Source organism: Abramis brama, assembly GCF_963993115.1.
Source record: "Abramis brama genome assembly, chromosome: 11".
Lineage (NCBI taxonomy): Eukaryota > Metazoa > Chordata > Actinopteri > Cypriniformes > Leuciscidae > Abramis > Abramis brama.
Genome location: NC_139973.1, coordinates 4874496 through 4901857, shown reverse-complemented (window position 1 = coordinate 4901857; position 27362 = coordinate 4874496). Strand labels below are relative to the sequence as shown.

The window sequence follows — 27362 nt, the reverse complement described above, 5'->3', positions numbered from 1 at the left end:
CAACTATTTATTTCAGTAACATTCTTAGAACATTCGTTCAGAGTGCCGTCTTTAATAATTCTCTCAAAATGTTAGCATAAACACATTATTTATACATCATCATGGAATGTTAGTTGGACATTCATTTAATGTTTTTTAAATGTTACTACTTGTTGCAGAACATTCACATATTTAAAAGTAACAGTTGCACTTTATTTTACAGTGCGTGCACTTACAGTGTAGTTACCTAAGAAAGTACTCGTTAACAAGGTAACTATGGGTTAAGGTTAGGTTTTTAGGGGAACAGGACTGTAAAATAAAGTGCTACCAAAGTAACGTTCCAATTATGTTTGCAAAGATTTTTTTGTTATTTTAAACATAATAAATTGACGTTTTGAATGTTGAGAGAACATGTAGAAATACTGTTTTCATAACTTAATTGGAACAATTGCTCAATGTTCTTTTTTTCTAAGATACATAAATCATGTCAAATACAAGATTGCAGCTTAAATTCAAAAGGTCTTTGCATGCTTATTTTGATTACATTATACACATATCAAAGCTCTAGCTGAAGTGGAACACAATACAGAAATATCTTCAACATAATTTTCATATATCATCAGACTTGATTATTATGCATGATGCGATTGCATGTATGTGCAAGTATTAACAAATGAAAAGGTTGTGTGTCTTCTGTCTTGACATCATACATCTATTAAAAAAATGGCATTTGCCATTAAGCAGTAATTGCATTGAAATTCCTCCTGGAGCAACTTCATATTTTTCAAGGGGCAAATTGCTGCTAGTAGATTGTGATCTTAGCATTGCTCTCATTTCGAATTCACGCCTACTTTGGGGTTAAACTGGCAAACTTTATTCTGTCTGAGAATGTATTTGTAGAATGTAACATTTTGTTTATCAAAAGCAACTATACCAGCCTGCCCTGCTGTAGAGAGATCTACACTACACCCTACTGGTGACTTCTGTGCATGACAAGATCTGGCAGGTTTGATTTGGGTTTCAATGTTATTAAACCCTGGGTTTAAAGGGATAGTTCACCAAAAAATTAAGATATTTAGAGGAATGTCGGTTAGCACACAGTTGATGGTCCCCATTGACTACCATAGTATGGCGAAAAAAAATACTATGGAAGCCATAAACTGTTTGGTTACTGACATTTTTCAAAATATTTTCTTTTGTGTTCAGCAGAAGAAAGAAACTCATACAGGTTTGGACAACTTTGGGTGAATAAATTATGACAGAATTTTTTGGGTGAACTATCCCTTTAACTGGGTTGTCTTATATTTTTGGCCTATTTAAAATAAGATGAAAATGTCTTTGTTATCATTGTACTTCAATAAAGATGCATAAGGCCAAATAATTCTAGAGAATTTGTTGATGTGTATTGTTGATACTGAAGTGTTTATATGTAAAAAGTTATGATGTAAAATAAGGAATTTATAGGCCTACTTAAGATTCTGCACTATTTCCAAGTCATGATTCAAGTGATTGATCACTTGACTTTTCCTCATCAAAGTACAAGAAGCTCTTTTGAATATTATCAAATCAATTTTTTTGGCCTATTTAGCCTATTTTTTTGTGTCATTGATTTTCACTTCTTTTTATTTTAATTATTAATTGAACTCTTACTGTTTTCTTATTTTTATTAAATGGCTTTTTATATTGTTTTATATACTCTTTCTGACGTGAATCACTTTGAGCTGCATTTTATGTGTGGAAAGTGCTAGCTACTAAACAAATCAAAAGTAGGCCCTACTAATAAATATTCAATAGGCCTACTCATAAATACTATTAACGAAAGCAGAAATAAGAGATTGTCTCTCAAAGGCCTTGTACTTGTTTTAGAATGAATGTGCACTGGAGGAAGGAGGAATCATGCGCATTATTAGACAGTCTGAGTGGAGTAAACATCTTCTTCTGTTATTATTAATCTCACAAGTGAACCCAAACGTTCTGACGATTCCATTTCGAATTCAGCAAGCTGTCGAGCGCCTCCTGGCAACGGTTGCTATGGTGACTAACTACGTCACGCACGACTTCGGTTACCATGGTCCTTGTGACGTGAGGGACCGTGTAAAACAGTGTAGGAAACCCCGGATAGCGGTTACCATGGATACTGGCGGGGGGAGGGGTGGAGTTTAGAGGAAGCGGAAGTGTCAGCGCAGGCGGAAGTGGTACTGCCCTGAATACCCCGAGCAGCGAAACGGAGGACAGCTTGATACTCCCATCGTTAACAGACACAAATCAGGACTCGAAATATATTTAACTGTGAGTTACATTGCCCGTTATGGCCGCTCGTGTGATATTATGAATATTAGAGATGCATTTTGCTGTATTGTTGCTCATGTAAGCCCCCCTTCATCATTGTCAATGGCGGAAGGTGTCTATTGTGGTTTGGGGCTGGGTACAAGGACTTAGGCCGAGGCGGGCGATGAATAACGATTACTGCCGATTTATTACCGATTACGTCCGATTTATACTAGAAGCGCGCGGTTCCCGTACTTTCATTATATAATAACTTAATCAAAGTACCATAGCGCGGAACAGCCCTCATCTGCACGGGAGGAATGACCAGCGGCTCCCGCGTCTATTCAGCGTCTGGCCGTCGTGAAAGCTAACCGGCTAACCAGCCAATGGTAATATACACTAGAGGAGTAAAGCGCTTGCCTGTGAATTACGGTTACCAACGGTCAAATTTAATTTGCCGCGAATAATCGGAGCGTTCGATTAAATTCCACAAGGGAATGTGAGAGAGAGAGGGCGTTGCATTGGTGGCTAAAGCTGTTAGCTCGAGCGGAGAGCCTTGAATATGCTGCAGTGCAGTATTAGCAAGGTTAGGCGCTTAATACGGCTCAAATTCGTAGTTTTACTATTTTCTTAAACGCATTCAACTTAATTTATTGATACAATAGTGGATTGGGATCATATAAAATCGCGAAACAATCGCCTCAAAGGATGGCGGACTCGTCGCCAGGACGCGTCGTGAGGGCCTATGTAAATAAATTTAGTTCGACACTAGCTGATGTCATCTACTACCTGAGCAAACTACGCATTTTAACTAGTACTCCGGCCCCCCTCGGTCATATTAACCAACCGAAGAGCGAGCTCACGCAGGTGGGTTGGTCTCCAGGAGCTGGACGGGCTGTGTGTAACTTAACGTTACTCGCCTGACACCGTTACCTGCGGTTCGGGTTCAGGACTCAGGCGGAGACATCAACGCCCAGGGCGTTGGCACTTACACACGTATTGATATCTGACAGAGTTGGAATTCCCACTGTGACCTGCTAAAATCACGATTCCTATTCGTATTCTATGACCTTGCACAAAGGTAGACGGATACATGTCATATTAAGCAGGAGGCAGAGACACCTGGGGTTAGAATAGGCGATCTGAGTTATACTTTGACCAGTTGTAATATGCAGAGGTGGATATAGACCACTGGAAGTTTTAGAAATACTGGTTTTTGACCTACTTTTAAAAAATTGGATTATTTTGGCCTTAGTGCAGCATGAGCTAAATATGACCTGAATAATTGTCATTTGGTGCAAAGAACAAATGGAAAACACTCAATGCAAAGACCAGGTAAAACGTGTTATGGAGGTCAACATGTATTTGTTATTGGACAAGAAATTAGTCTTTTAGGTTAAGTACTACTAATCCCATTATTTATGGTTTAGCCTGGTTTATGATGCATACAATTATTTTTTTTAAAGATGATCATGCATTATATGGCACAATAAAACCCCCAAACTGCATGTATTTAAAGTGTTTCTGTATTTCTTAGAAATTTTAAGATATATAATGATGAGCATTCTTATGGTGGGATGTTTTTATTTTTGACACACATACAAGATGCATCATACCAAAGTTCAAGTTTGGTGAATTTTAGTCATAGCGAAAATACATTTGATCAGTTATGTTTGTTTTATGTTTCAACTTTTATTTTGGTATGCTCTTTGAATTCAATTCAATGCTGCATTATTTTGGGGTCTGAAGTAATTTTGCCATCTTAAACTAGTGAAAACTGCATTTTGTCGAAGTCAGCTAATCAATCTTAAGGAAGCTCTGTATAACTAGCCTTGTTCAGATGATGATGTTGTATTGTCATACTTTCAATAAGTGTTATAACCTCAAATGGGATTTTACTGATAATGTTTACGATGATTCAGTAATGAATGCATTGCATTTAGATAAAAAGACAGTCAGTGAATGACGTACCAATGAATCATGCCAAATCATAACTGTGCCTTTTCATTTGAACTCTTACATAATCATTTATGGGTAGCCTTAAATATGACTTAAATATTCGTAAGACCCAAATGTAATAATAGTATCTGGTGCAGGTCAAAATAGGTACCAGCTTGAAGGTTGACCTCTTTACAACAAAAGGAGGTCAGCCAACCTCTCTAAGTGATACCAAACTTGACTTATTTGTATTATATGCTTACAGGCACCAGGGGCCGGATAATGCGCTAGACTAGACTAACCTTTAACTCACCAGCAACGTGCATTTTATCATCTAATTGTAAATTATTCCCCCCCTACTTTTGTAGTTGCATCATGGACAAGAGCGACCTAGTGCAGAAGGCTAAACTCGCTGAGCAGGCGGAGCGCTATGATGACATGGCTGCGTCCATGAAGGCCGTCACGGAGGGCGGCGTTGAGCTTTCCAACGAAGAGCGCAACCTGCTCTCCGTGGCCTACAAGAACGTGGTGGGCGCCCGCCGCTCGTCCTGGCGCGTGATCTCCAGCATCGAGCAGAAAACGGAGGGCAATGAGAAGAAACAGCAGATGGCACGCGAATACCGTGAGAAGATCGAGGCTGAGCTTCAGGACATCTGCAACGACGTGCTGGTGAGAGACAGACATGTGAATCTGAGAGTTACAAGGAAGAAAATATAAACACTTGACAGTTGAATTGACAGTTCTAGAAGTCCCGCATAGATGAATTACAGCTGAATAAAAAACGTTTCACTATTATATATGTCTGTTTTGTAATATTAATATTAGTGTTGTTTCAAAACAGCGTTTTAAGGCATTATAGCAATGAAGTGCCGGATGCTTTTAAAGAATGGCTCTTTTAGCCACAATTTGTGTGCAATGTATATTTAGCTTTTTATCTCTCTTACTGCCTTTTGTGTCAGAATTAAGTTATTGTTTCATGTGCAAAGCTTTAAATTAATGATGCTGTATTTCAAATGTTTCAAATCAACCATTAATGTTTCTTTTAGGTTATAATGCTGCAGCAAAGCATGTCACTACGTTTATGTATCATGTCACTATACATTTTACGTTCAGAGCAAAAGGAATCAATTGTGTTTGTAATATGAAACATCAATTTGGATGGATCCAAAAATGTACACTTGACTTTACCTTTAAGAATGTTGATTTTCCTCTTTCTGATGGCTAATGATTTTCTTTTTTATTAATGTAATTTTAATGTGCATGGCTTGATGTCGGCCTTTCCTCTGTTCTCTCAGGGTCTCCTGGAGAAGTACCTCATTCCCAACGCTAGCCAGGCAGAGAGCAAAGTCTTCTACCTGAAAATGAAAGGAGACTACTACAGATACCTGTCCGAGGTGGCAGCCGGAGAATCAAAGAAAAGTGAGATAATTTTAGTTATAAAGCAAAAAAGGATGTTGCGTAAAATTGTGATTCATCTGTCATTAGGGGCGAAGATAGTTTAGCGTATAAAGATGGGAACTAATAATGCTGCAGTATAAAGCCAAGTCCTAAGAATGAATAAATAGATGCTAGCTAAAGAAACGGCATTAAAACACTCAGGCTGTGATGCTAGCGGTCATGAATTTGATTTGATGTTTTCTATCAAATTACAGCCACAGTGGACAACTCTCAGAAGGCTTACCAGGATGCATTTGAGATCAGCAAGAAGGAAATGCAGCCAACACACCCCATCAGGCTGGGACTAGCGCTGAACTTCTCCGTGTTTTACTATGAAATCCTCAACACCCCAGAGCAGGCCTGCAGTTTGGCAAAGACGGTTAGACAATTTGACTTTGTTTTGAGTACATGCAATGTAATATTTCCTCTTTCATCTCATCTTATTTATGCAACATTCTGCGAGTATCTTCAAAAAGTGTTTCGGACCGTGAAAACTAAATGAGTTTCTACTGAATACCCGAGTGTGCATTTCCAGTGTACAGGAAGACAACAGACCCTGACCCTCATGTTTTCCTTCACCTTAGGCTTTTGATGAGGCGATTGCTGAGCTGGACACCTTGAACGAGGACTCTTATAAAGACAGCACCCTGATCATGCAGTTACTAAGGGACAACCTCACTGTAAGTTTGGCCAGTTTTATAGGTATAGACAGGGCCCAAAATGAACACTCGCTTCAAATTAACAATGCAAAATTAATATGGACTCTATAGATTACTTATAGTTTAAATCTTTAAACTTTAAGAATGATGGTCTGAGCTGTGCTAATGTGACATTTAAACATCTTTTGTGACTCGCACAACTTCTAACGACAATTTTGTGTAGGATGTTTTATCTAGTATAAAGGTTTTTAATCTGGAATACGATGTGGTGTGAAACATGCATAGAGTTTTGCTAGCATTAGGCAACCAAAATATATTAGGAACAAAATTAGCTTGTAATGCATGGAAAATAGGGGTCCAAAAGTCCACTAATATGAATAAATAAGAAATATTTAATATTATGCCATTGGTAGGTGTGGTAAAAAAAAAAGTTAATTTTGAAACCTTTAACTTTTTCTTTCTCTTTCTGCAGCTGTGGACATCAGAAAACCAGGGTGATGAGGGGGATGCTGGCGAGGGCGAGAACTAAAGGCGTTGCACTTCACTGTTAAATCCACCTACACTCTTTATCTTACACATATACAGCCCATAATTCCCTGCTCCATCCAATCCACCTCACCTTTATCCACCTTTCTGTATGATGAGCAGCATGAATTGTACCTGACCTACAAGTTTGTACCCCTGACGCCTCGAGTGGCTGGGTAACGTTTGGTTTTTTCCAAGGCTGACTTGTCTCAAACATGTCTGTTCGTGTATTTCCCCCCAGATGAGGGAAAATGGTTGAATAGTGGAAACGGTTTCCATCTTTTTTTCCCTTCCTAAAATCCCTCCTAACATTTTTAAAAGGTATATGTTCTCTGGTCTAGCAGGTTATAATGCATTATAGTGTCCTCCACCCATTTTCCCTTCTCTGTCTTTTCTCTCCCAATAGTGTACTGGCGATTGCTGGTTTTATTCAAAAGGTTATTAAACTGTCCATTAATTTAACAAACACTGTGATGTTTAGTTTTTCCTCCTGGATAACTTGTGCTTAATGGAAATCGGAACGGTTTCAGTACGAGTAGCAGTACAATTCTGTTGCGATCTCATACAGAAGGGATAAAAACAGGCTGTATTGTGACACTGACTAACATGCATTACTATTATTGCTGTCATGTGCATAATTTTATTTTGCGTACATGGCTAAAGACGACAAAAGGAACCGGAGGTTTGCCATTCCATGTCTGTTCAGTTTTAAGTTAAAGACATTCCATCAGTATGTGACGTTTAACGATTACAGACCTTTTATGAACAAACTGGAGAGTTTCCTATAATGTGCTGTCAAGGCAGTCAACATAAAGGTGCTGTTTGACATCAGTAAACAATTTTCCTGGTTTGTTCTGTATGTTTTTTTTTTTTTTTCTCCCTTTTGCATAATATTGACCACCCCGCCATTTAATAAAGATGTACAATTGTAAACATTATAGAGGTAATTATAAATTTGTCTTAAAAACTAAATGTTGTCAACTTGCATGCAAAAAAACCCTTTTTTTATTCAACCCTCTTTACGAACGACGAAGCTTGATTTGATGTTTCCCTCTTCAAATGATATCAGTGTAATTCAGGAGGAGTTTTGGGGCCTTAGACTGACTTAGAGCTTTACTACGCCTCTTTCCTTTTAAGAGACGAGTTTCTGTAAGACCTTAGCAGTTCAAACTGAGAAATTCTGGATTTAACTTGAATTTTGTGCAGGAAAGTGCCGCAGACCAGTGGAGGCTTCGAAGTCTTGGCCCAAAGTCAGTGAAACACAGGACGAGGTCAGATTTGGCAAATAGTTGAAGGACCCTGATCATTACTAGGGAGGTAGCCACTCATTCAGTGTCACAATACACAGTGTCACATCACCATAACATTCCACGTAGGTGTAGAACTCATCTGTCTCGAGCTGAAGACAATGTTCATGCACTGAAGACAAAATCTCTTTTTCTCTCCCCTTAGCTGAACAAATGGCAGTTATTCTACGCTTGATTACAAAAAAAAAAAAAATACAGTAGTGAATGTGGAGCCGAGCCTGTCTGTATATCTGGTATCTCCAATTGCTTTGTTTTTACTGACCAGTATTCTGCCTAAAGTTAGCTTCTGTGACGGTTTCATTGCTTAGCGCGCACGTGGTTGTGAAAATTTAGACTAGCTTAAGGGAAAAAAATTAAAAAATACAAAAAAAAAATACAACCTGGTTATTGACGTAATACTAGATTTGTGTATGTCTTTTAAAACAGTTCTAGTTTCACCTTACATGTTATAATCAGGAAAGTGTAAAAGACAATTTAAAGTGAAATAAAAGTTTTATCAGTTCCAAATTGCGCTGTAATTTTTTCCCGCATTGGTGGTGGTGGTGTACATTAATTTAAAAAAACAATCAGCATATTTTGTCACTGTTCTATAAAGATGTAAAATGCATTTTATTTTCAAAAATATTTAAATAAGCATTTAAGAAAGATTTGAGCAAGCTGATCTCAATCATCTGGCAAGCTGTTGATTACTTGATGACTTGTTCAAATACCATTTACAGTGACGCTTGCAGTTGAGGTCTGCGAGACCAGAGGGTTGTTCCATAAAACAAGATTAGAATACAAGCCAGGCTTATTTTGGTTAGTCAGACTTATTGTCGGTGGATTCTGTTTCATAAAGCAAACTTAAAATAGTTCAAACTCAGTTACCCTGGCAACTTATGCTGGGAAACTAGCCTGGTCCAGGGCAGGCTAACTGTCAGGCTAAGCCTGAGTTGTTACACAGATCCTCTAACACTGACCAACAAGAACACAATGATATTACCACTGACACTCTCTCGTACCATTATTGGACTTTATTAACCACTATTAGTCCAAAAATAAATACACAGTATACAGAAAATCAACTTAAATAAGGCTACAATGATAACTTAGACATTATAGACATTATATATATATTTATTTAATATAAATATTTATATATTTATTGTATATTCATTATATATTTAATGTATATATATATATATATATGTACTGTATTTATAGATATAGATAGATAAATAATTGTTTTGAAGATTTATGAATACATTTCTCTCTTTCATTTGTTTGGCAGCTGTAGTACATGTTTATGCTTATTAGAAGAACATTAGAACACAATCTAAAAAAAAGCTTTTTAAAGCAGAAGTTAAAATCACAAAATTAAAAATAAATAATTACAAAAGCACAGTATAAATTTTAACTGGTAAGATGAATCTGAGCTTAGTAATTGACAGTATATTAGCCTACATTTGATTTACACAATTACAATAGTCCCTTTACAGTTATTGCTATCATAAAAATACACTTGTAGGTTTAAAATTCTAAATAAGGGACATCTAATGTCCAACTAACAAATATTTTAGCATATATATATATATATATACAATTATACAAATGGACAGTTCCTTTAAAGACATCATATTTTCCCCCAATAAATATTCCTTATTTTTCCTTCTACTTTTTTTCTTTTGTGATAATACCCACCAACACATACATATGATTTAAGGGGGAAAAGACAAAAAACAATAAATAAATATTAATAAAAATGTAACATTCACATATTTATATCAAACTCTTATAATGACACATAATTCCTAATAGTTATTCAAGTAATATTATTTAAATATCAAATATTCAATATTAAATAAGTCAATAAATAAAAAAACAAATAACTAGAAATAAAAGGGAGGGTTATATAAAAATGTAGTTAATGTAGGCTAATATACAGTGCTATGCATAAGTTTAGACACCCATGCTAAAGTTGACTAAAAAGATTAATAAAAAAATCATCTTTTGGAAATTGAACTTAATGCCTTAATTAAAAAAATTAGGAAAAATCCAACCTTTAAGGACACCAATTTTCTTTGTGAATGAATAATGTATCGTAAATAAATAAATGTTCTTCCTTAAAATACAGGGTGCATAAGTCGGGACACCCCTATGTTAAATTCCCATAGAGGCAGGCAGATTTTTATTTTTAAAGGCCAGTTACTTCATGGATCCAGGATACTATGCATCCTGATAAAGTTCCCTTGGCCTTTGGAATTAAAATAGCCCCACATCATCACATAGCCTTCACCATACCTAGAGATTGGCATGGAGTACTTTCCATAAGATCATCTCTCAATGCAAATCAAACCAGCTATTAGGCTAACAGAAATAAAACCATGCCAATCTCTAGGTATGGTGAAGGCTATGTGATGATGTGGGGCTATTTTAATTCCAAAGGCCAAGGGAACTTTATCAGGATGCATATTATCCTGGATCCATGAAGTAACTGGCCTTTAAAAATAAAAATCTGCCTGCCTCTATAGGAATTTAACATAGGGGTGTCCAGACTTATGCACCCTGTATTTTAAGGAAGAACATTTATTTATTTACGATACATTATTCATTCACAAAGAAAATTGGTGTCCTTAAAGGTTGGATTTTCCTAATTTTTTTAATTAAGGCATTAAGTTCAATTTCCAAAAGATGATTTTTTATTCCTCTTTTTAGTCAACTTTAGCATGGGTGTCTAAACTTATGCATAGCACTGTATATTCCTTTATTTTATGGAATATAAGAGTTGCACATCTTTTCAAAATGTATACATTTGCTCTTAATTTCTCCATAGTGTACTTTAGAAACTAAATCTAACCACTCATTTAAAACTGGGGATTCTTGCTTTCTCCAAAAAAATATTGCATTAAAAGCTGTAATTCTCAGCATTCTAAATAAGTATACATCATCTTTATTAAGTAGCATAGGTCCTATACCCAAAACTATATTTTGTATCTTTATATATTTAGTTTCTTAAAAAAAAATCTTCCCTGAATTAGGCTACTTCTGTTCATCTTTTCATTTTTTTTAAATTAGAAGTATAAAATATATGGAGTGTAATGAGCTAGAAGGTCACTGCAACTTATCCAACATCCTGAAGATAAATTATTATAATTAGAAGATATTTCTGGTGTTATAAAATATCGCATATTAATTTGCTTAAGCAAAATGTATATTTTAGTCAGAATTATTGCGCTCCTATTTGGCGCACATGCGCGCAGCAGCGCTCATTCAATATGAAGATTAGCAGTAAAATGGATACACTTGCACAACTTTCTAACATTTACAGATGGAGAATATAACTGTAAAATGTAAGTTTTGCACTGAGGGAAAAAAAACATGTCACAAACGCATAAAACAGCACAAAATATACGCTGTTTGATGGTGGATCGATTTGATCTTGGTTTTGGAGTTTAATCCCCGCTTTTCTAAGCGTCTTTTATGGAACAACCCTCAGTGTTTAAATGACTTGTTTGCAAAGTTATCTTGAATTTAAGGCACATATACAGCTTGTGGAAAAAAATATTTTGTCTGGTAATTGACAGCTTGTATTTGAATTGCTTTTAATTAGTTATACTACTTGTGTGCATAGCATTTACTGTTTTGTCTTTTTAGTATTGCTAATTTCTATGAAAAAGTAATCACTGACCCTAGCATTACATCTGACAATTTACTGGATGAAAAAATACCATATTACTGAACATTGTCCTTTATTATCAGATGCATTACTTTCTTTAAATTAAAGACCCGTTTACATTGTTTTTATGCAAAATGGCATAGGAAACATCAATAAATACAGGTGTCAAGTCTTTACAAATGTATATAAACATTAAGTGGTTTTGACAGTAAATGACCATAACCCTCAACAATACAACATATCGGAGTACTTTCTCTGGAAAAGACTAAAGGTAAGCGAAAAACAACACTTTTAGTAGAAAATGCAGCCCTAAAACTGAGTGAATTAAGTGGAAATTGTTTAAAAGTAATTTTGTTTGAAAAAATTGCCATTCAGTGCAATGAAAAAGACATTAAAATCACATGCCAAATCAACATCAGATTTGATTAGTTATTTGATTAAATGGACTAATTTAACAACCACAAGTCTGACCAAAAAAACAAGATTGGAGTTTCAGAAGGAAACCTGATTGCCATATTAATGACAGTAATACACCCAGTCAAATGTGCCTATATGAACATGAAAACAAACTATTTCCAATTATTTAAATAACATTATGACGTGCATATCGGAAGGATGAGCAGAAATCTGTAGCAAACGTTGCAGCTTTGAGCAGCAAATCAACTTGAGGCACTTGGGGAAAGTTTCCTCGTGTGTCCACTTTACAATCACAGTTATTTCATATTCTGTGCTTCGTGTAGGAGTTTCTGTGCTGCCATGTTGTTTGGATCGATTTTGAGCACACTGTTGAGATCTTCAATACAAGACTCTTTGTTCTAGGAGAAAAAAAAAAATGCATGCATTCAATTTATAAAACAATCCACCAATCGAAGATCATAGTCATTTTTCAAGACAATATACTTTATTCATATTTGAACTTACTCGAAGTCCCTTGTATGCTTGGGCACGTCGGTAAAATGCCTTAATGTTGGCAGAATCCATTAGAAGAGCCTCATCACAGTCACTTGCAGCTTCTTTGTACATCTTTAATGACAGGTAGCAAAGAGCCCTACAAGCAATATTCATTTAAACATTATCAAACCAAGTCCTCGACTTGACATTCAAGACATTCAAATCACCATGTGAACCCTGATGTCTGGCAGCATAATTGGGCTGTTTTTGTTGCATTTCATACCTGTTTGTGTAGGTTGTGACTTCTGAGGGGTCCTGGCCGAGCGACTCGGTGTATTTCTCCACACCTGTCTTATAATCGCCCTTCCGCACAAATGCATTGCCTTCTTCCTTTAGAGCTTTGGCCTTTTTAACAGCTGCAGGTCCTGGTGCTTAAAATCAAACAATTGAAAAAGTGCTGAAGCAAAGTATGATGGGTCCGATCAGTTCAGTACAGCACAGGTAAATACCTTTTTTCTTGTTGTCAACCATGCTGTTCTGTTGTGAGTTCGAGGCCGAACCGGCGGCTTGCCCTCGGGTTTCTTTCACAGACATTGGAACGCTGGGAATCGGTGGCAGTTTCTCTCGCCAAGATAGTCCATCTATATTCGCCAAAGCCTTGGTCATTCTGAAGGGAAGGAAAAATGTGTTAAATGGTACATTTTTGCATTCTTATTCTCATAAATTATCGCTTACTCGCCCTCATGTTGTTCCAAACCTGTATGAGTTTAAATTTTCAATCAAACAGCTGACGATAGCCATCGACTTCCATAGTATTTTCTTTCTACTATGGAAGTAAATGGCTATCGTCAGCTGTTTGATTACCTTAAAATATCTTCCTTTGTGTTCAACAGAAGAAAGAAACTCATACAGGTTTGGAACAACTTGTGGGTGAGTAAGTGATGAAAAATGTTTAATTAACGGGTGAACTATCCCTTTAATTGCCTAATAATTCTGGATGCCGTTCATGCGGATTTACCTGTTGACGCCGTCGTGAGCAGCCGGTACGTTGCAGTCTATCTGTAAAACAGTTTTGTAGTCCACATACGCCTGTCTATATCTCTCCAACGCCTCGTAAGCTGATGCCCGGCGAAGCAGAGCTTTATATCCAAAAGGAACCAATTTAAGAGACCTGAAAGGTAAATATAAAGATTATTAACACTGAACATCATCACTTTAACCATTTTTGTCTTCTCCTCCTTACTCTGTGCAGTCTTTAATGCATTCATTGCAGTTTCCGTCTTTCAGGTAACTGGCGGCCCTGTTGGAGTACAAAATAGCCAGATCTTCCTTTTCCTTCTCACCTGTGAACAGAACGGTTACTTTATTTACCTTAGTACCAAATGCTCTTTTATATCGACAACAGTCTGAGCAATCTTTTTAAAAATAGTTGCTCTGCGACTTTCATACCTTCTTGCTTGCTATGGTAATTTAAAAACATTAATTAATCTCTATTGTATTCTTAGAAGCACATTAGCATATGATTGATACGTGACATCAATTTCTTTAGATTCTGCAGACCACCAGATATTATCATCCTCATGCATCCTCAAAAATTTAAAAGGCAGCAATATTTTTTCAGAATCTTACAAATAAGGAATTATTTACGTACGCACAATGTTTCGTTAGACGAGGTCCCGGCCCTCAATCATTGATTATTGTTTCACACAGTTTAGGGGAAACACAAATCAGTTATATTTAATTAATGGAAGGTTACAAGCAGCTACTTCCCCCTCTACAAACCTGATCAGAGAGGAATAAGAGTGAGAGATGTGAACTGGAATCCCTGAGGAGATATGGCATAGTGGTTTGGAGGATACTGATAAACAATCGGTCAGATTATACTAGATTAAGCCTCATTCAGTTTAAGGTAACACACTTCTCACCAAGAAGCTGTTCTGGGAAAAGACTGACTCTGTTAAACTATGGCTTGAGGAACTGATGTCTGCCATACATATCATGTATTAACAGGCTGGGGAGGGGAAGCTGGTTAAAAATTGTTTTCTTTAAACTGGTTTGTTTATTAATTTTATGCATACAAGAATATCTGGAATCTGTAATTATTTTAATTTAATCCAATGATTCAATAAAATGTATTTGACAAAAATATTTGATATTTGTATTGACCCCATGTATACTGTGAAAATTAATATTATAAATGTGTGTAAACTATTACTGGAAAAAAATTGGTGTTTATTCATTTTCACTACTAATTTTCATTTATTTTGTCATCTATTATCTTTTCCACAGACCCCCTAGACTAGTCCCGGACCCCATTTTGGAAAATCTCAGTACTGAAATTCATTGAACATGGTATTTACATGCTAATGCAAGGTACAAGAATACAATGGAACATTCTGTGCTAGTGCAAGAATACAATGGTGCTAACATGGTACATGTACAAAACAAGTTATATAAGTGTTAATACTGTAACGCTGGTGGTGAGCATGGTGATATTTGACTTCTCTTACCAGACTTCTCCAGCTGCTGGATGGATTGGCTGTAGACGGTCACAGCTTCTCCATACTGACCGGCTCTGAAACACTGGTTACCGGCTAGTTTGAGTTCCATCCACGACTGCGTGCGCCGCTTCTGAGGCATGATGACGCTGTAACGACCAGTCAGTTGTGAGATCCTGAACTGCTGTTAACTTAGTTTAGGAAGGTAACATTATGAAAAAAAAATCAATATTACACAGTCAGTAAATGTGTTAAAGTATAAACTTACCAAAGTTACCGCGGTAGAATGAATCACCGTCTGATGTTGGAAAAACCCGGTAAACGTTTTCGGAAGGGCTTTGCTGATTGCTGAACTCCGCCTGTTTAAAGTTACAAGTTATTGTGTTTAACAACCAGCTAGTGATGAGACAACTAGTCAGTCCTTGTTCTAGAACTCACTAGAACATCCGCGTCTGCTTCTTCTTCTACTTCTCCTATACGCCCGCGCGAGCCGGGATAAACACCACGTTTTACCGGCCTAGTCTCTAAAGAAATGGATGGTGTTGAATTTCAGTTTCAGTTTTCAGGGCTGAAGCGGCTGTCGAGCTCCGGTGCTGCTATTTGAAGATCGGGGTGGTTGATTGTAACCCAATCCAGTGTTGCCAGATCCGTCGAAAATAGCACGCATCAAAACCTTTATGATCAAAACATGCGAATATGTGCTTTTAATTATACGGACTTGGCAACCCTCACCCAGTCCAAGCTTCCCCCTATATGAAAACGCCCAGCCGTTGGTTGCCAGATGTTCCTTAAACCTTAAACATTAATTGTTTTAAAACGTATTGATTCCTTTAAAGATTTCTTTTTTTTTTCTTCTTTTTTTTTGATTTCCGCGGTTTTTTTTTTTTTTTTTTTTGTTTTTTATTTATTTAAACTTTCAAAAAAGCTTACAGACATATCAAATATATGCATCAAACATAAGACAAACAGAAACTGGGGAAAACATATAACAGATCTTACATTGTACAGAGTAAAACATTAAATTCTACAAATTATTCTTTTCAATATAAGAGACGTTTTTATGCACTTCTTATTTCCAGTGATTGAGTCCTTTAAAGATTTCCTTTTTCTTTTTAAAGGCCCAAACGCGCTGCATTTTTCAATGTGTTGTTCACGTAATTTCCAATGAAACAGGAAGACAGGGCGGGACATATCAAGCAGCTCCTCCCCCTTTTAAATATATAGCCAATAGCTTTAGTTTATATCACAGCTCGTCCAGAACCGTTGAGCTCAGTAAAGCAGCAGTTTCCTCCTAGTCTCTAACCGTTTCTCCTTCTAATCTCATCCATCGCTTTAAAATACAGCATTCTGTGCAGAATTCAAATGGGTCTGATACGTTTTGTGGTCTGCGTCGACTCGCACATATGATCCGCTCTGTGCTGTCGTGTCTCTGGACCGGAGCTGCGGCGGTTTGCGGGACACTAACGTGAAACCAGACTTCATTCACCCTGATGGAAAATATATTTACACTGTCTGAATCTCCTATATAGTGCAGTGTAGTATCACCTATATGTGTCAATCACCATAGAAAATAGTAAATGTGTGATCAAGTGACTGAAGTGAATGTAGGGGGCGGGACGCTTTAGATTCTAGAGAGCATTTAATTGGACAGAAAATCTCATGTGAACCTGAAGTGCAGACTGACGTAACCAAATTATTGATACATGTTGGCGGAAGTGGAGAGACTACGTTTTGAATGCTTATATCTTCTAAATGCAAATTTTGTCATTGTTTTGGAGCACACTAGCTTATGGATAACAGTAAGGCATATTATTCACCGAAACCCAATTATTTAAAATATTTTAAATGTTTTATTTTTATATTTTCCATTTTCATTTTAATTCTAGTTAAAAAAGAATTACAGTCTGAATTACAGTGTATGTATGTATATATATATATATATATATATATATATATATATATATATATATATATATATATATATATATATATATATATATATATATATATATATATATATTCGTTACAATGTGTTTGTCCTTCGCCTGTTTCCGTAGTTGAGCTCATAAACACCTTCCTGTCAGAGTCACCGGACGTGCGTGCTGAAGGTCGCGAATTAAACGGTAAATATCGAGCTTGCTGTACGTTTATAACAAAACTTCTATGGTGAATTATGTATAAAATATAATATCACCATGTTATGTTTTTAATAACACTAAACATTCGTTTTTTTCCTGATTTAATTGAACTAAACGCGTCTCGTTTTAGAAATACCATCTTGCCGCTGGTCGTCATTGCTTGCTAGTATTAGCAAGACCGGTAACGTTAGTCCTTAATCTCAGAAGACACTATGATATGAATCACACATGTCATTTTAAAAATAAAACAAAGGTTAATTGCTTGGCTGTGCGTTTGCATGCGTTTTATCACGTCTAGAGAAATAACATGCAAATTGCGTATTAGCTAAACCGCTAAAACCTTGACCTGAACTGAACAGCACATTTGTATATAAAACATGCATATTAGTATATGGTTATTATTACATATTGTTATCTTCTCAGTCTCTATCCCATAAGTAAAAGTTAAATGTTAGCGTGGCTTATTCTGTGTCTGTCTTGAAAGTCGGCAAGACATCCATTTGTGATGGTCAGAATAGCACGTAGCAATACTAAAGGGTGATCTATCCTGTTATTGGAAGTGCAAGGTTGTCAATGACTATCAGTGTATGAAATTCATTTGATTGTGTTCTCTTTCCAGAAGTCAACAATGTCACTTGCAAAGCCAGCGATGAGAGGCCTCCTGGCCAAGCGTTTGAGGTTTCATTTGCCCATCGCATTTGCTCTGTCGCTCATTGCGGCAGCCGGTTTCAAGGTCAGTTGTATTGTGTTTTATATGATTATGTGCAATATATTGGACCTTTGTGGCCTTCGGTTTTGTTCAAAATTGTGATTGATACTTCATGTATGTGTAGGTAGAAATGCTTCTTTAAATTATTATTTTTAAGGCACCTTTTGTCATGATGTAACTTCCATAGTCATTAAGAGTAGTTTTCGATCAATATGGGTTTTGAATTTTTTCTTAATTTCTAATCTTGGACATTTAGTTTCATCCCTATCTTTCATTCTTTTACCTTTGAGGCAAGTCAGTTAAATAATTTTGGAAGCTTGTTTTACAAGGACCATGGACCGTTTTTCATTCATCTGAGAAAGTTGTGTGTCTTTCTGCAGTACACAGTAACAGAGCCCAGGAAACAGGCGTATGCTGACTTCTACAAACAGTATGATGCCATGAAGGAGTTTAACGCCATGAAAGAAGCTGGTGTTTTTCAAAGTGTCAGGCCTTCTGGAGAATAAAGCAATGTGATGTGAGTGGCCTTTCAAGTGCATACAAATCTGATTTGTAATAGCATAATTTTGCACTCTATATGCACTGCCATTTCAGTAATTATAATATTAAACAGCCCTGAGTTTTGTCCTTGGTTGTAATTTTTTTTTTTTATGTCGTTAATACCATTTTTATGCTCTGGTTTGGAAGTAAAATAATGACTGTCTTTGAAACAAATAATCATGTTGAATTGCACTAATTGAAAAATATTGTATATTTCAGCTGTGAATATTTCAAATGAAAACATTTCATACACAATTTCATTATTAAAAATGTGATGATCCATATTCAACATCTAGACTTCATTTCCAAAATATCCAGTCTGTTTAAAAATACCACCTATTGTATTTGACAGGCAATTTTTAATTTATTTTGCTTTACAAATTTAGTTAAATAAATTCAGTGGTTCAATTTAGCAAAGTATTCAACATCAGGAATAACAGTAGAGTACCGATGCATGCGGGAGATGACGAAGACCAAAGCAACAGATAGAGAGTCATTCATTAATTTATTCACTCACTCACGAAAACTGATTTACAGAAATGGAACAAGCGGTAAGTATATGTTATGATAACCAGATTTTCTTCATATATAGGGTACTATCCCTGATAAAGACACGGAAACTGTGTTTACGTTTAATTCAAAGTCTACGTGGTCACACTTTTTTCCCAGTGTACATGTAAGCAGCTTTCTCTACTGCAAAGGAGATACAGTGTTATCTCCCCCGAAGCTGATGTGGTGAATATGGATTATTGCGTTTTTAATAATGAAATTGTGTATGAAATGTTTTCACTTGAAATATTCACATCTTAAATATGCAACCATGTTTAATTTCAGCCCCACAAAATGCAATCCCTGAAAATACAAAGCATTAAAATGAAAGCACTGTTAATGCAATTGTAATTTTTTTGTTTTTTTGTTTTGTTTCAAAGACATTAGTCATTATTTTACTTCTATACACTGGTCAGTTTTGAGAGATTGAAACCTTGAGCTATTTTGCTTCCGTAACATTCTTTTTTTTTTTTCAGGCTAATGAATAGAAAACATCAAGTGTCTAATATCCATTGTTGTCTTTAGATTACAATTACAATACATATATTGTGTATATAATGTTTCTTCCTCCTACAGCCTAAAATCTCCACTTCAGCAGCTTTACATACACCAAACTGTACACTATTCCTATCTATATTCTGAAGGTTTTTCCAGATGATTTTGTTTATATATCATTCGTCTGGTTTATATAACATTTCCAAAAACACTTGTTTTTCAGGCTGTTGAGAGAGCCTAAATCTACTTTTAATGTCAACTAAATAAAACTTATGCAGATTAGTGCATATTTAAATATTGCATTTCAGAAAACTTGATAACGCACTGTGATTAGTCAACTGGTGTATAAGTATAGCGGTATCTTTTCATTACTAATATTTTTACCCTATTTACCTGTGGTGTCTTGCCTTCAATGTAAAAAACACTTTGACTTATACTTTTCTTCTCTCTTCACAGGTGATGTGCCCCTGCATTCCTGCTCTACAACTGAATCTTTATAAGATTATTGGATATGAACATTGATGTCTGATGTTCTCAATAAGATACAAATAAACTGTTGACAAATATACAAATAACCATCGCGCTGTAGTGACTTATTGCAATGCATCTTGTCAACATGTCTCTCCTATGTTATATTTCAAAATGAAAATGTCATTTGAGTTAGTCTTAATATCATTGACAAGGTCAGATGTTTACCTATTATTTATCTAATAAAGATACGAGTTAAAAGCCCAAATTTAAACTCTGAATTTAGCCCCAACTTGGTGGTAATGTTGTCATAATTATGTCTAGAATATCTTTTTCCTGATATTTTTCTGCAAGCAACAGATTTTATAGCATACTGATGGCTGTTTGGGTGGTGATTGTTCCTAACAAGTTGTTTTTTGTTGTAATTTAACGTTTTCTTAATATTTACTTTTAAGAACATAAAAAAAACTGTTTAATGGCACTTAAACATGAAATTTGTCTATACTTTTGACCTTTAGCAGAAATAAGAATTCACATTTGCTGCATGTGTTTTGTCAGACTTTGCTCTTCTCTGTTTTCCAAGAAATCTTGCACCTTGTTGCATTTTAAGTGTACTTGTCTATAAATGTGTTTAGTGGAATAATACCACTAGGTGCATACATTTTTTTTTTTTTTTTTTTTTTTTTTACTTTTACCCTTGTAACTATGACATTTGGACATGCATAATGGTAATACCACGGTATTTTTAGAAATACATTGGAGCACCATATTGATTCCAGCATCATCACTGTACCATAGTATTTTTGTGGTTTGAAGCCTTTTAATCTGAAGTGCATTTTCCCAGTGTACCGCACAGGAAGTGCTTCGAACGAGAACAGCGGAAGTTGATGTTCATGGACCAACTTGTGTTCTAATGTAATCTTTCTCACAGCCAGTACATGCATAATGCGTGTAATTAGTAATGTACAGATGCCGTTTCTTTAATCTCGCTGATACGACTGGTTGCAGTTGGGTGAGTTTACTAGTAATAATGGTTTTAGGTTATTATCGTTGCGCTCTGTCCATGCGCGTTGTCCAGGCCTTTGTGCCAGAGAGCATGTTTTACTATATGTGTTGTGGATTAAATATAAAATATTGCATATTTATTTTAAATAATGTGGAAAAGAAGCAGTCAACTATATCTGGTTACTTATGTAACACTACATGACATGCACATTGAGTAGAGTATATGGCGCCCCACAACATTTGACATGACAGCACTAGTAAACAAATGGTTGCAATTGTTGTATAAGAGACTAGATATTAGGTGGAAAACTAATCGTTTAATTTTATTATTTAAAATTATGAATAATTTTATATATATAAAATGCAAAGCATGGTGCTACTAAATAAATCCAAGGTTTTATATTGCCTTATACATAATGCATATTGCAGCAGCATTATATTTTGTATCAATATTTGCATTTCCAAGAGGAATTGTTAATGCTGGTAAGGAATTCATTAATATGTAGAATTAATATAATTTTAATATATAAAATAATAGCATTAAATTTTATCTTTGGTGCTGTATGGCTTTAATTTCAAAATCTATAAAGTTTCAAAAGCCAGTATGTATGGCATGCCGAAAGCTGAGGTCTACACAATAAAGTGGCATCCATTATGTAATATAATTCAGGCTGATTTAACTGCAGAAAAATTGATTGGACATAAAATGCTTGAAGAATATCAATGCACTACTGCCTCGTAAACACCATAATGATGCATCTGAAATTTGTTGTTAGTGATTGTCAGCCGATATATTTCTTCTGTAATGACCAATGCAGATATATCTACAGTTGGGGTTTGTGGTGAAAAGCTAAAAATGTATTCAGTCATAAAAATATAAAATGTCAAAAAATATTTTCAATATATATTTTTTTTTAATAAAACACTTAAAAAGACAATTTTTTTTTTTTTTTTTACCTGCATCTCATGTGACCACAAACCGATAACCGAGAACCCCTGATTTAGAGAAAGTATGGCCAAATGCAAACATTTATTTTTACTCAAAATTCACACAAAAGACAAAAACAAAGTAAAAATTGTTTATTCATTGTGAATAAATTAAATTATATAATGTTGATTCTGGAATAATATTTAATTGTGTCTGTATGGTATTTCCAGGTGCCCAGGTGGAGCTGTGATCTGCATTTGCCTTCGGTCTGAGCTCTTGTCTTTCTTGCACTATAACTCTGAACCCTTGTATGACCTTCATCTCTCTGGCACCCACATGAGCGCAGCGTTCTATTCCCGCTGGGCCGAGCGCCATGCCTGACCGGGATAGCACCTACCTGGCAGGTGGCGGCGGGGGTGGCAGCGGGAGCGCTTTGGGCACTGGGGACGAGGGAGGAGGCGGGACAGGTTTGGGTGGAGGTGTAGGAGAGGGTAGAGTGACGGTGGTGGGCGGATCAGCGGGCTGCACGGGGGGTAACGGGGGTCCTGGGGCCATGGGAGGCGGCGGGGCATTAGGAAACGGCAACAGCTGCAGTGGAGCCAGCGGCGGTTTGGGACCGGATGGCGTTTGCCGGGACTTTTTGCGCAACGTGTGCAAGCGCGGCAAACGCTGCCGCTTCCGCCATCCAGACTTCAATGAGGTTCCCGACTTGGGTGTGCAGAAGAATGAGTTCATCTTCTGCCACGACCATCAGAACAAAGAGTGCGTGCGCCCCAACTGCCGATTCGTGCACGGCTCGAAGGAAGACGAGGACTATTATAAGAAAACCGGAGAGCTTCCACTTCGGCTCAGGGGGAAGGTGGCAGCCGGATTGGGACTGTCTCCGACCGACCTCCCGTTGAGCCGCGGAGAGGTGCCCATTTGCAGGGACTACCTGAAAGGAGAGTGCCAGCGGGGCAACAAGTGCAAGTTCCGACATGTCAGGAAGGACTACGAATACGAGGCCTCGCCCAGGGTCGGTGTGGGATGCATGATGAGTGTCACCGGTGGCGTGAGCGGGATGGTGAACGCTGGTGGGGGGGGTGCGGTTGGTGGCGGTGGGGCCTGCGGTGGGATGTCTGGCCTGGTTGGCGGCGGCGTGGGAAACTACATGGGAATGGGATGTCCCAGCATGGGCGGATGCAGAGACCAGGGCCTGTCGGTTGGAGGTGGAGGTGGGGGCTCGATGAGCAACTGTATGTCGATGGGGACGGTGGGTCATCGGCGCTACGACAGGGGCCCCTGCTCCGTCTACGACCCCCTGTTTGAAAATGGCATGTTTGAAGCCGGGCCGGTGGAGGCCCCCGTTGATCACACGGCCTTCCAGCTGAAGAGACGGCGTTTGGATGGGCTGCGGTTGACCGATGGGACCAGCAGTGGACATTACGACCTGGGGGTTCAGACCACCCTGCCAATCCGACCGATAGAGTATCGCTTACTAGAAGAGGAGAACGCCCTACTGAGGAAAAGAGTGGAGGAGCTTAAGAAACAGGTAGGGAATGTACTCTTCCTTTCTTCAGTGGAATACAAAGGAAGATATATTGCAGAGTGTCTCCAAGCTGGAATAACAACATCAAAGTCCTCTGGATATAGTCCATGTAACAGTGCACTGTACTAATCGCTGAAAGTCTTCCTCTCTGTCTTAGCTCTCTAATCTCATTCTGTTCAAATACTGCGATTTATTGTGCCAGGTTTGTAGTGAAAGACCAGACAACACAAGAACCAGTGATGTTTCACATCATGACATCGAATAATACATTTTGAAAACTACATCAGAAGACTTAAAACTTTAAGTTTAGTCTGTTCCTTAAACAAACGTATTGCAAGGTGTAGCGCAAAAGTCGTATGGACTTTTTATTGTGCTTTTTTGCTGTGTTTTAGTATTATTTGTAAACTATTATAGTATTTATTCATATTTTGAATACGATTTTTTTTCAGTTTTCATTTTAATTTAAGTTTTAGTAATTTTGTTATTGGCATTTGTTAATTTTATTCGTTTTTTTTTTTAGATTTATATTTCGTTTTAATGTATTTATATTTCAGTTATAGTAATGTTAGTACTTCAACTAATTTTTTTCAATTAGTTGCCACGGCAATATTTCGTCTAATTTCATCTAACACCCCCTTATTTTATTTCAGCTTTATTTTAATTAACAAAAAGTATTTTTTAATAGTTTTAGGTTTTTAACAGTAAGTGCTTTTTAGTAGGGATCTTTTGTCTAAATAATTAAAAAATAAAATAAAACTAATATAAAACTAATTTTAAATGCATTGAGTGAATTTAGGCATCACAACATTATAATGTGCAGTATGAAAAATGAATAATGCATTTAAACTATTTTATTAAATAGATTAAAACTCATTTACTAAAGATTACATTTAATAGTTTTTTTAAAGATTAACTTTAAGTGAGTGTTAGAGGGTAATAAATGTAATCTAAATGTAACAATGGCATTGTTAAATATTAATAATGTTAATATTGGCCGATACCAGTATACTTAAAAATCTCTGATATCAACTGATAACCGATATGAAACAGTTACACCATCATACACCCCTACTTCTTTGGTCATTTTTGGAGCTTGACAGACCCATGTTTGACTTTCTTGGTTACTTGCTAATTCTGCAGATGATCTTTTATGTTCCATGGATGACAAATAATACAAATTTTGAATGATTTTTAATCTCTAAATTGTGCTTTTTATGTTAAAGGTAGTGTAGGCAATTTTTTGTAAAAACACTTTTACTTTTTACTGGTTGAAACTCTCTTTACATCCTGATAGCAATCAATAATAGAAGTGGTCTAAATATTAAAACATGTACATCTTCTGTGGACGTCTCAGGACCAAAAAATGTTCGTCCAATCGTTGCATTCGGTCCGAATGCAATGATAGGATGTCCTGCCTGCCTGTCAACGTGTGTATTTCCATACCTCCGCGCACCTGCTTGCACAGACATCACATCATCATCGCGTTCAATGAGGCTCTGCAGAGTAGAAGACAGACAGTCACAGAGCGCCGCAAACAAACAGCAGCTTTTACAGTTCCTCCTGAACCAAAACAACCAGTTTATGCTGCGCTCACTCCATGTTGTGACCGTACGAGATGTTCTATTTATGCGTTTCTATGTCAACACAACACATTAATGCCAAAATAAATCTGCAGTAGTCAGGTGGTACAAGTAAAAGATCTGTAAGTTGTTTACGTTCATTGTTATGTGCTTTGAGGCATGAGGTAATTTAACACCGTCTCTCATCTCGTGCCGCTTTGCAGACTCTGCTGTGCACGTTCAAGTGTTTTGAAGGAGACGCGGCTTTGGAGACGCTCTGAAGGGAGGGTGGGATCTCATGTTTTCAAAGCTAGCTTGATATTGCTAGCCTGTCCGAAATTGCCTACCCTACCTTTAAAGATCAGTGACAGAATCACTTATTTTGAAAATGTAAAACTGTAACCACATCCTAAATGTCTCAAAATTCCTTCCTTTCCTTTTTTTGTTTTCAAGGTGTCCAACCTGATAGCCACCAACGAGGTGCTTCTGGAGCAGAACGCTCAGTTTCGAAGCCAGGCTAAAGTGATGACGCTGTCCTCCACCCCGGCTCCGTCTGAACAGAGTCTGGCGCCCCCTGTTGGTTCTGTGAGTTCCTACAACCATGGCATTGCCCAAACACACACCACTCTGAGCAGTGCTGGTCTGCAGCCCCGTCCCGTCACTCAACAAGATCTGGTGGCCTCGACCGGTGCACCGACCGCCCCTCCTTCTAATGCTGCGCCCCCCTCCGCACCCCCTCCACATCTGAACCCCGACCCCATCTCTGCCGCACTCGCTCAGACTATCGCCCAGGGATTGGCCCCTCCTGTTTCAATGGCCCCTGTTGCTGTTTCGGTGGCGCCGGTGGCCGTGTCCATGGCACAACCATTGCCGGGCATCACGATGAGCCACGCGACCACACCGATGGTGACGTACCCCATCGCCAGTCAGAGTATGAGGATCACCACCATGCCTCATTAATGAGGGCACACTTCAGCAATATATACATGAAGCAAATAGCAAACTGGAAATCAAAGCAACTCTGCTGACACCAGTAAACCATGGGAAGTTTCTCAGGTCAAGGATCTGTTTTGACTGAATGAACATACAGATTTCTGTATAGAATACAGATGTTCTCTTGTGAACTTATGGAACTTATTTCAGTTTTTCTTGCCTTGGAAAGACTCTTTTGAAATCATCATTGACTTAACAGGACATTTATTAACTCATTTTGAAAGATGTAACTATTCAACTAATCACTACAGAAGAATTGTGAATTTGCTGTCAGTTTTAGTTTGACTCCTTTTTTTAATAGTTCGTTTTGTGAATTGTTTTTGTGTGAACTGATTATTTGGATTCTGCACACACACACACAAAAAAAACGAATCAGACACATTATGCTTCGTTATTAATTCTTGTCAAATCTTACTAAGGAAAAAAAAGTGTTTTATTTCTTTCTGTTGGAAACTAACTGCATTTTTCTGTCAGAATATTGGTCTTGTTTCTTTCATCTTGAGTATCTTTCTGAAATGTTAATGAAAAATTATATTTCTTATCAAACCAGACTTCTGTCATTAGTTTGATCGCTTTCTCGTTCTGTTGAAAGTATGGTCCTAGTTGTTTGCACTCTCATGGCCTGTCCACTGATGATAAGACCACCAGAGACAGATCTGGGCTGAATGGGGTCTTAGCAATCCCTGTGCTGTATAAATATTGTCATAGAAATCATTCTTATTTTTAAAATATCTTTTAATTTGGTTTTATTTTTACCAATTTATGTTTTATATCTAGAAGACCCTATGAACAGTCACACTGAAATATTGCTCATAATCAGTTCTCATAATTGAACTATCATCCTTTTGTTTGTTTATGTTTTTAAGCTAACAAATAAGGTTTGGGATCTCTCAGATTTAGAATATATTATTAGGGTTATCATGCAAAAATAATCGTTGTTATAGTATTGTTAGCTCCATTGGAAGTATGTCAGGTTTGGCAGGTCTCAGATTAACATTATCTGAAATCTAGTCAGTCACATGTCCATGAATATAGACCTCGACCTGGCATGAGAGCACCTACTATGGCAAGTACTTTTTTGCATTCCTTTATTGCCTTTTTACTAGTCAGTTTTTTTAGTAAAATGTTTCAGTATTTAGGATATCTGTAATGTAGTTATAACTATTCATGAGCACATTTTACTAGTTAAAACTCTAGATATTTTAGAAAATAGTGTTGCATCATATGGTGTACTCTGGAAATGTTGCCAATTGCCACTTTTTTGACAATTTTTGGTGACTCTGAATTTCTCTC

The 27362-nt window shown here is 36.9% G+C and overlaps 4 protein-coding genes across 5 annotated transcripts; 3 read left to right on the top strand and 1 right to left on the bottom strand.

Moving 5' to 3' along the window:
• The first annotated feature begins 2115 nt into the window (after window positions 1-2115).
• On the top strand, window positions 2116-8620 carry ywhaba (tyrosine 3-monooxygenase/tryptophan 5-monooxygenase activation protein, beta polypeptide a). Its single transcript, XM_084129926.1, has 6 exons — window positions 2116-2268; window positions 4554-4854; window positions 5481-5604; window positions 5838-6001; window positions 6207-6302; window positions 6754-8620. Exons 2-6 carry the CDS (start codon window positions 4561-4563, stop codon window positions 6808-6810), a joined length of 735 nt encoding a protein of 244 aa, XP_083986052.1. The 5' UTR covers window positions 2116-2268; window positions 4554-4560; the 3' UTR covers window positions 6811-8620.
• Window positions 8621-11824: 3204 nt separating this feature from the next.
• tomm34 (translocase of outer mitochondrial membrane 34) lies at window positions 11825-15923 on the bottom strand. Its single transcript, XM_084128537.1, has 9 exons — window positions 15596-15923; window positions 15426-15516; window positions 15170-15306; window positions 13903-14002; window positions 13678-13830; window positions 13169-13326; window positions 12943-13090; window positions 12690-12816; window positions 11825-12583 (listed from the first exon to the last, which is right to left on the bottom strand). The coding sequence occupies exons 3-9, from the start codon at window positions 15297-15299 to the stop codon at window positions 12482-12484; spliced, it is 918 nt and encodes a 305-aa protein (XP_083984663.1). The 5' UTR covers window positions 15300-15306; window positions 15426-15516; window positions 15596-15923; the 3' UTR covers window positions 11825-12481.
• A 1276-nt stretch (window positions 15924-17199) lies between these two features.
• On the top strand, window positions 17200-20163 carry cox6c (cytochrome c oxidase subunit 6C). Of its 2 annotated transcripts, none has more exons than XM_084129132.1 (4): window positions 17200-17280; window positions 17915-18028; window positions 18385-18521; window positions 20045-20163. In XM_084129132.1, the coding sequence occupies exons 2-3, from the start codon at window positions 17924-17926 to the stop codon at window positions 18508-18510; spliced, it is 231 nt and encodes a 76-aa protein (XP_083985258.1). In that variant the 5' UTR covers window positions 17200-17280; window positions 17915-17923; the 3' UTR covers window positions 18511-18521; window positions 20045-20163. The 2 variants fall into 2 exon arrangements, with proteins under 2 accessions (XP_083985258.1, XP_083985259.1); XM_084129133.1 differs by having other exon boundaries at window positions 17278-17298.
• A 748-nt stretch (window positions 20164-20911) lies between these two features.
• zc3h10 (zinc finger CCCH-type containing 10) lies at window positions 20912-26615 on the top strand. The gene is made up of 3 exons (XM_084129131.1): window positions 20912-21068; window positions 22220-23520; window positions 25530-26615. Exons 2-3 carry the CDS (start codon window positions 22363-22365, stop codon window positions 26034-26036), a joined length of 1665 nt encoding a protein of 554 aa, XP_083985257.1. The 5' UTR covers window positions 20912-21068; window positions 22220-22362; the 3' UTR covers window positions 26037-26615.
• Window positions 26616-27362: the final 747 nt, after the last annotated feature.